We start from the raw sequence: 8991 nt of genomic DNA on the forward strand, positions 1-8991 counted from the left end.
GTTTCATTATAAGGTCCTCCAGGGGTCAGAAAGAAGACACCTCTGCGTTTGTACAGACACCAGTGGAATTTTAAATAAATAATTAATTTATGAACAATATACGGTTAATTGATTTTTTATTTAATGTGATCTCTCTCTCTCTCTCTCTTTAAACAGGATTAAAAGTTCAGAGCAAGAATGGTGGCAGAAGTTATATTTATATGTGTCTGGCTTATTGTCTAATTATAGTGCTTATCTAAACTGCAGTTAGCTTCATTCAGAATGATATTAGAGATGTTTTTAAGGGATGTAAATGTACACTGATCATAAGACTTACAGTGGTCGCCAATGAAGTTTTACCTTTTACCTCTATAGGCCAATTCACACTGCACCCACAGATGCCGACAAATGGCAACAGACATGTTTGTCAGATTTTGTCTGATCAGTGTGTTCCCCCCTGCCGGCATCTGCTGGCGTTGGTTGGCACTTGTTTTCAACGACTGAACATGTTGAATCGGTGTTTGTTGGGTCTTGAATGTCTGAGAAGTGACATATTGTACTTTCTCGGCTTTGGTCCGTCAGCACAGTGTGAATTGGCCTTTTGTGTTACTGCAGCTGTTTCACTTTACCCTGTTGCTTATCTGAGGTTTATAAAAGCTGTGATTCTGATGACCAGCTCAAACATCACTGTCATACAGCAAGACCAGTAGACTTTCAACAGGCTTGAATAAAACTGTGATGCAAGGCTTTTATTTTACTCCAAGATCACAGAGACTGTCTCAAGCGAACAGAAAACACCACAAATTTACAATAATACTACAGGAGTTACACAAAACTCTAAGCTCAAATTCTGCTTAGAATCTGACAAGTTGCATCACTGTTAACTAATTTACAAGTACACTAGTTTGTCTTCATAATATTATAGCAGAATTACAAAACATTACACTAAACATATTTAATCGTTTAATGCACAGTTTAAAGACTAGAAAGATAGACTTATAGTCACATTATAAAAAGCTTGTGTGCAAGTACATCTAGTTACGCACCTATATAAATAAAGTTACATATGGCAAAACTGAAAACCAGCAGCCATTTCTTGTGTTCTAGTTCTGATATTTTATACACTCTAAAAAATGCTGGGTTAAATATAACCCAGCGCTGTGTATACTATGTACATTTGAATATTATTTTATTTACATTAATTGAGAATAATTACCCATGCAAACAGAAATGAATTCTGCTACATGATTTTCAGATCTCAAGCTTTTTAATCTACAATTCATTCAATTATGTTTGTAACAAAAGAATTCAAAGCAGCACGTTCTGTAAATAATTAAGAATTTTATGCCATTCATCACAGAATATCTTCAAATGATTCTCGTTCATAACTCAAAAACATGATTAGTCTTCCTGGTAGAGGTAGAGCACTGATTTGCCATAGTCTGTGGATGCCCAGTCGCTGACGAATCTTAAGTCTGCACAGATGCATCAGTGTGCAAGGAAGAACTGAAATAGAGAGTGTTTGGGCTTCAGGTTTTCATTTTTAGTTCCATTAACTTGTAAAAATGAATTCAGTTGTCAGATGTCAATAATCAGGCAAATTCTGCTAATTAAGAGTTTATAAAGAATATTCTTACCTGATCTTTCTTTAATATGGGCCCAATCTTTGTTGCTGTCTAGGTGTTCATTTATTCTAAAGCAGAGTTTAACATGACCCACATAGTCAAGTAATGTGTCTATGATGGGTCCCACCCAGCTGCTGATTGAGGGAGTAGAGATGATCTCACAAAACTGTAAGAATGAATTTGATTTGAAAGCAAATAGTAAATGTACAACTGAATAGTATAATAACGAGTGCATAAATAAATATGCAAAGTATATATATATATATATATATATATATATATATATAATTATACGTATGTATTATATTTTCTATATTAATATAATATCATAAAACAATTATATAAAGCATACAGACATTTTATTGAAGTTATTTTGACTGGAAAACAAAATTTATACCTCTACACAGTATTCTGATGAGTCATCATTTAAATAATACATTGTTTCTCGTCCATTTCTCGTCCATTGTCCTTGTTTAATGGGGGGATGAGGATTACTGCCATATTGACAGTTAAAACATGATTGTGCATCGCAGCCATTGTCCAGTAGGTACTTCATCATCAACATGTACCTCATACAGAAAACCAAAACTGCTGGGAAGCTGGTAGGATGAGTTGGCAGCAGGGCATTGACATTAGCACCGTGCTTCAACAGTAAGGTCACCATTTCCATACTTCCTTTCCTTACAGCCACTAACAGGGGGTTGAAAATATCCAGGTTTGGATCAGCACCTGCGTCTAACAGCATAGTAGCTGCCTCAATGTTTCTGTTTGCCACAGCTGAGTACAGAGCTGTGCTGCGATGATCTTCATACATTTTTGACCAATCATCTGACATCTTCGCGTTGACATCATATCCAGCCTCAATTAATGTTTCTAGAACGTTATCTCTGTTATTTTCTGCAGCAAAATGAAGAGAACTGATGCCGGAGCATCTTACTTTGACCTTGCTAGTTCTAGGGATTAGCATGGCAACAATGCTGAGGAGGATGAGAAAGAGAGATATTTATTTCTTCATGAATAAATCAATACTTGAATAAAAAAGAAAGCATAAAACCATACATATGTACCTTACTAAAACACATATGTACTGTAAGGGATTAATTTAGTGATAATGACTGGTTGACTGTATCTTTCTACTTATTACACGGCTACACACCAAATAAATAAATACTTGGACATGAAATACTAATTTAATAAGAAATTATTTTATCATTTTACCTATAGGTTGTATTATCGTAGAGCTTCTGCAAAGAAAAACTAGTCCATTACAATGTACAAAACGTGATATGTTTGTTGAAGCCATCAGTTCACAATATTTCAACTTATTTTTTTAAATAATCGTGTTTAACAGTTGAATTCCTAGTGAAAAACTACATTACCCATGATACTGCAAAGAAAGCTCCAGAGAATCACAATAAGCAAAGCCAGTCAAAAGAACAATTTTGCGCTAGACCACTCCCATGAAGCACTGCAAATCTCCTTTTGTTCTCAAGATACTTGAATATATATGCATATTTTGTAATAAAAAGGAAAATATATTGTTTCTGTATATAAAATCATCATCTTAAATTTTTTGTCATTTGCAGTGCTTCATGGGATTGTAGTTCTTTCCCTCATTAAGTACACAGACTTGTACCTTTGTGTCTTAGTCCCTTTTTAAAATACTTTTTTGTTTCAAATAAAAGTTTGCAATGTTGTGCTTCACCTTATAGCTGTTTGCTTTTGTTCTTTTTTGTTCTATGGTCTACTTGGACTTTTAAGACCACTGAATTCTGTGATTAAGTATTTCAAAGAGCTGTGTAATAAGGATAAATATGAAATGAACTGTTAATTACTGTAGTAGGCCTACTAACCTGTCATGACCATTCTTTGCTGCAACATGAATAGGAAGTAATCCAGTTTTGTTGGTTATGTTAACATCAGCTCTTTTTGACAAGAGGATCTCAACAGCTTCAGCATGACCATTCTTAGAGGCCTCAAACAACGCGGATGCATCATCATTTGCCTGGGTATTTACATTACCCCCTGAAGAATAGGTCACTAGATTAACGCTACTAGAATAAAATTGAGTAATTAATAGACTTTCTTTCTATCTTTTGTCCAAAAAATTTTAATCCAAAAATTCTTACCTTTATATATTAAGAAGTTAAGCACTTCAACAGCATTACACTGAGCAGCCATAAACAGAGAGTCAATGCCATAAACATTTCTGGCCGACAGCTTTGCCCCTGCTTTTATCAACATCTTAGCGATCTCTAACTTTTTGTTCCTCACTGCTTCATGTAGTGGAGTCCCACCTTGAACACAGGCTTTGGTGGGTGAAGCTCCAAATCTCAAAAGAAGCACCACTATAGCTTCATTAGCTTTCTCGCAAGCTGTAAAAATCAAGAGTGATTGTTCAGACCTCTTCCTGGTCATTAGTTATTGAGAGATATCATGCTAAAATGTTTACCTTTGTACAATGGCGTCTCCCACTGGTTATTTGCAAGGTTAGGATCAGCTCCTTGCTCCAAGAGGTGCTCGACACAAGAAACATGCTTGCGACTCACAGCCAGCAAGAGCGGTGTCTGACTTTTGTTTGTTTGTTTGTTTATTGTTTCTGGTTTGGCTGTGGGAGAGATGAGATACAACTGTGATTTTTGAGAATGTGATTCTGGACTGGCCATAATAAGAAATTCATTCATTCATTACCTTTGAGCAAAATCTTAAGGCACTTGACACTGCCATAGTATGCAGACTCGTGAAGTGGTAACCAGCCATCTTTATTAGGTTCATCGAGATTTTTAGATTTGGAATGAATAATGGCTTGTAGAGCTTTTGCATCCCCTTTCCAAAGGGCCGAGAGAAAAGGGTCTAAATCACTGGAAGAACAAATATGCAAACAAATCTTAAGAACAAGAATCTTAAGAGTTGTTATCTCAGTAGATGAGGCCAATAAGCATCGTTTTTGCTTTCTGCTCAAAATGTACAGTAATTATTGACCTATTTTCTTTTTCTGTAAGTAAGGAACAAGTCATTGACTCATTTGTTCAAAAACATTAATTCCATTCAGGAAGGAAACAATATGTTGTGTCATTCAGAAACGCGGAGGAAATATTCTGGCTATATTGTGTCTGAAATGTAAGTTAATCAATATTAACCTGGGCTGCATTTTCAAAAAGCATCATAAGCCTCAGTAAATCGTAGAACCATTGCCACCAGTGGTCTCTGCGTTCAACTTAGCTCACAATGCTTTTGAGAAATGCACCCTGTTCATTGAACTATTGTACAAAAGCAATCGGCCTGTCACGCTCACAATCGTTCTGTTGGTCTGAATATCAATTTGGCTGTGACTAAACAGTCGTTGATATTCAGAAAAACAGCACACACACACAAATTAAATGAAATTGGTCTCGCCACTCACTTCACAGTCTCCACTGTGACCTGCAGGTTTCCATTGTGCCTTGTCCAGACAATCACCTTGTCTTGGTCTTTACTGAAGATATGATTATGAACATTTTTGTCAATTTTTGCAGTCTTATTCTCCCTGAAAGGAAGGCAGCAACAAACTTTTTAAATATATTTGCAAGAAGCATAATAATAATAGTGATTTACATACATGATTGATTACCTGAAGCAGGTGCACTGTTAAAAATAAAGGTTCTTTGGCATCTATGGTTCAATGAAGAACCTTTAACATCCATGGAACCCTCCCTTCCCACAAAAGGTTCTTTATAGTCATTCATGTTTTCGTCATTTTTAGCGCAAAATATGTTTCAAATGAAACTTCTGACGTTCTTTAAAAAGAAGACAACATAATAAGGTATGATATTTCCTTGATTAGAGTTTAAAGACATTCCACTGACTGGCATAACGTTATTGTGTGTCTTGAGAGTCCAAAAGCATTAATTGTATGATGAAGCCTATTTGAATGCAGTTAGAATGCCTCTATAATTCAAATAATGAAAGAAAAAATATCCCTGTGTGAGTTATTCTTTTTTTATCTTTATAGGATATAATTAAGTAATATCACACAAGAATCAGCACGTGTGCGTAATCGCAAATGCTAAATTAATTTCATACAGCAGCTCAACAGACAAGAAGTTAATTGAGTGAGTTACATTTTTCCTGCTTTGCAAATGAAATGGTTCCAAACAAGGAGCTGAGCGGTTGTGCATTTCAGAGCAATACTGCGGTGTATCTTTCCTGAATTAATCTGTTTTTGAATGAATCGAGTGAGCCAATTATTCAGTGATCTATTCATAAAGACAGTCAACTTGCTTCGATTTGAACAAGCCATTTTGAAAGAATGGTTTGATTGAAGGATTCAATGAATCATTCAGTAAAACAGACACTTACTGGCGGTTTTAGTGTCACATTTATTTATCCATGACAAGCCTAAACCAGCACAAAAACACACTCAGCAAAATATTAATTATTGTTACTGACAAAAATCCCTCCATTAATATAATATAATTTTTTGTCAATATCACACACTTCTAAATAAGAGGCATCATTTAGGTCATCTAGAATACAGACACAGAGATTGTGTGTGTGTGTGTGTGTGTCTGTGTGTGTGCTTTGGTTTAACCTATAAAAAAAAATAGAACCTTAAAACTTTTGACACTGTGGGGCAATTTCAGGCCCCACAAGGAAAACAGCGCATAAACCATAGTTAATTTAATAAAGCTTATTTTTTGTTGAATAAAAATGCGTTCAAAAATTAGACACATTTTGTAATAATTTGTAATCACAGGACCCCCCACCCCACCATTCTCCCTGAAATTTTTTTTTACATTCAGCCACTGTTTATACTGGAAAAAGATTCTTTAGATTTTAAAAAGTTCTTCACACTAATAAATAAATCAATTTAAGAACTGTTCACTGAAAGTTTCTTTGGGGAACCCCAAATGGCTCTTCTATGGCAGGGGTGTCCAAACCTGTTCCCGGAGGGCCACTGTCCTGCAGAGTTTAGCTCCCTAACCCTAACTGAACACAGCTGAACTAATCAAGGTCTTCAGATTCACTACAAACATCCAGGCAAGGTTTGAGCCAAACTCTGCAGGATGTTGGCCCTCCAGGAGCAGGACTGGACACCCATATTCTATGCTGTGAAAACCCCTTGTTAGAACCTTTATTTTTAAGAGTGTAGTTGAACATAACAGGAAAAAAAAATCACCTGGGAGGGTTTGCTGGGATAGGGTTGCATGGTGGTCGTTGTGTAGCTTTGGGGTCAGCTGGCTGCGTGTGGGCATGCACTTGTTGATGCTGCCATGGAGTTAAATTTGTATCAGCTAGACTTCGTTCAATAGCTATCTGCAACAGCTGTTCTTGAGACAAGTGTGCATAAGCACTGAAGTCCTCCAGGTCTTCTTCTGTTGTCCTTGAAGCAGCCATTGTCACACTGGCTGCTGCCATTTTGCACCTGTGATAGTAAAATGCTCAGAAATGTATAAACTGATGAACATTCAAATAACATAGTTCTAATCAATCACACAAACTGCCAAGACAATAAATTAATAAAAAATACAATAATTAAAGGACAGTTAATTAAAATATCAGGTTATTTTCCTGTTTCTGCCATTGATCAGTAAGCATAAAAAATTCTGTTTTCAACTGTACACCTGAACATCATCACTATAATTCATAACTGCTATCATTGAGAAGTCCACACCTACCTTTCTACAGTATATCAATAATTGTAAGTTGAATGTGGTTCATGTGGATCTTCTCCTTTCTCTGTACAGCAGTTAATGCTGTGTGCTTTATGAAGAGTCTCTGAGAGGTCTTGATTATATATCACGGTGTAAACAAACTGACTGCCTTATAAATATATTTGCTTAGCTTGCATATTATTCATTAGATCATGTCTGGCTTAGATGTGACATGTCCTTCCTTGCATATGGGTTAAGAAACAGGAAGAGCAGGAGATCTGTTGTGAAACTGGGAAAATAACTTTTTCCCTGAAACTAGAAAACAACATTTAACCCTGAATTTCTATAAATAAATGATAATGAAGGTACAAATCTTTCTGCACTGGACTATATTCGGTATTTTTTCTTGTATGGAACATTAAACTTGGTAAAATACACTATGCTGTAAAGATTTATATTCTATATATATATCCTATAATGATCAATAGTTCTACACTATACCATGCATTATTTACATAAGTAAATATCATTATGTGGTCTGATGTTTGAGTGACCTGATTTTCAGAGACAGCTGTCTCTGAATGCTGGCGTGTGCTAGAAACCTCTCGGTGACACAGTAAACATCTCAGATGTTTACATCTCATACATCTTGTCCTATTAAATGACTTATGTGTTTTCATCTGTAGCAGTGTGGCAATGAAGGTCTGGAGCTTCAAAATAATGCAAGTAATAATGAAATCTGAAGGTAGATATACTAGATATGTTAATAATGCATGTTTGATTCACTCTGAACCAAACTAGTGCAAAAAGATTCTGTGAATAGTGATTATCAATAATTATCAAAAAAATTGAACTTTCGTCTCTTATAGGATTTTAGCAATCCTATAAGATCATTTCAAATCACACTGTGCGATATGGATCTAATAAACTTGGGAACGACATGTATGCAGACTGTACGATGATGACACATAATGACTCGCAGGCTACGTTACTATAGAAGAATAAAACGTCATCAGCATGCGCTAGTGGTAAACAAAAAGAGCATGATAAATCACATGATAAATCACACTTTGGCAGTTGTAGTTTTTATATGTGCTGAAAAAAAGTGGAAGCGGTGAAAGATGAAGGGATAAGAGCTTGAGGTATGCAGTTTTATGTTTTAGTGCTGTGTCACGTTGATTTCATGCCACATTTTTATTGGCTGGTCAGTAGATGTAGGTCATAGCAGCAAACACACTGTGCGATGATCATGCTGAATTTCTGACACCGTCAGAAAATGATCGTAGGCTATCTTTGATCTCAAGACCGTGACAGTTGCCGTCTTTGAACTTCTCTTACTGAACGACAGGACCACCGTTTAGGAGCCACGATCACAGAAATCACCACGATTGTTTCACGATGTCAATCTCTCAAATCATGCAGTGTGTCTCTGGCTTAAAACAAGGTTAACAGAGGTCGATCGGAATGAAACTCAGTGGGCCTGTTTGACTCATGGCCCTAAAGGTCTGTGAGAAATTTGAAATAAATCATGCACTGGGGGGGGGCAATAACGCATTTTTCAAGGGTGTAAACGATTGTTTATTGCGTGGTTATTCACACATACACACAATGTTCGTATCATCTAATAGACCTCCTCATTCCGAACAACTTTGCCTCTAGAACCACTGCTGTCAATCAAATCATTTGCTAAATAATTGAGAAAATGTAAAAAAAAAAAAAAAAATACTTTTGAGAACTAGTCCTAGGTTTTTCGC

The 8991-nt window shown here is 36.0% G+C and overlaps 1 protein-coding gene across 1 annotated transcript; it reads right to left on the minus strand.

Moving 5' to 3' along the window:
* Window positions 1-1305: 1305 nt before the first annotated feature.
* LOC107711632 (ankyrin repeat and SOCS box protein 2-like) lies at window positions 1306-7340 on the minus strand. Its single transcript, XM_016516631.1, has 10 exons — window positions 7262-7340; window positions 6763-7040; window positions 5008-5130; window positions 4296-4465; window positions 4057-4212; window positions 3734-3979; window positions 3458-3629; window positions 2002-2581; window positions 1617-1770; window positions 1306-1485 (listed from the first exon to the last, which is right to left on the minus strand). Exons 2-10 carry the CDS (start codon window positions 6999-7001, stop codon window positions 1334-1336), a joined length of 1992 nt encoding a protein of 663 aa, XP_016372117.1. The 5' UTR covers window positions 7002-7040; window positions 7262-7340; the 3' UTR covers window positions 1306-1333.
* Window positions 7341-8991: the final 1651 nt, after the last annotated feature.

Source organism: Sinocyclocheilus rhinocerous, unplaced genomic scaffold (genome assembly GCF_001515625.1).
Source record: "Sinocyclocheilus rhinocerous isolate Xijiao unplaced genomic scaffold, SAMN03320098_v1.1 scaffold1169, whole genome shotgun sequence".
Taxonomy (NCBI): domain Eukaryota; kingdom Metazoa; phylum Chordata; class Actinopteri; order Cypriniformes; family Cyprinidae; genus Sinocyclocheilus; species Sinocyclocheilus rhinocerous.

What these genes read in the sequence shown, in the direction of transcription:
- LOC107711632 (XM_016516631.1), bottom strand. Translation starts at nt 7,001, where the DNA reads ATGGCAGCAGCCAGTGTGACAATGGCTGCTTCAAGGACAACAGAAGAA. An exon ending in CCTTAAGATTTTGCTCAAAG is followed by an intron (nt 4,213 to 4,295) that starts GTAATGAATGAA and finishes TCTCTCCCACAG; the next exon opens with CCAAACCAGAAACAATAAAC. An exon ending in CATCAGAATACTGTGTAGAG is followed by an intron (nt 1,771 to 2,001) that starts GTATAAATTTTG and finishes TCATTCTTACAG; the next exon opens with TTTTGTGAGATCATCTCTAC.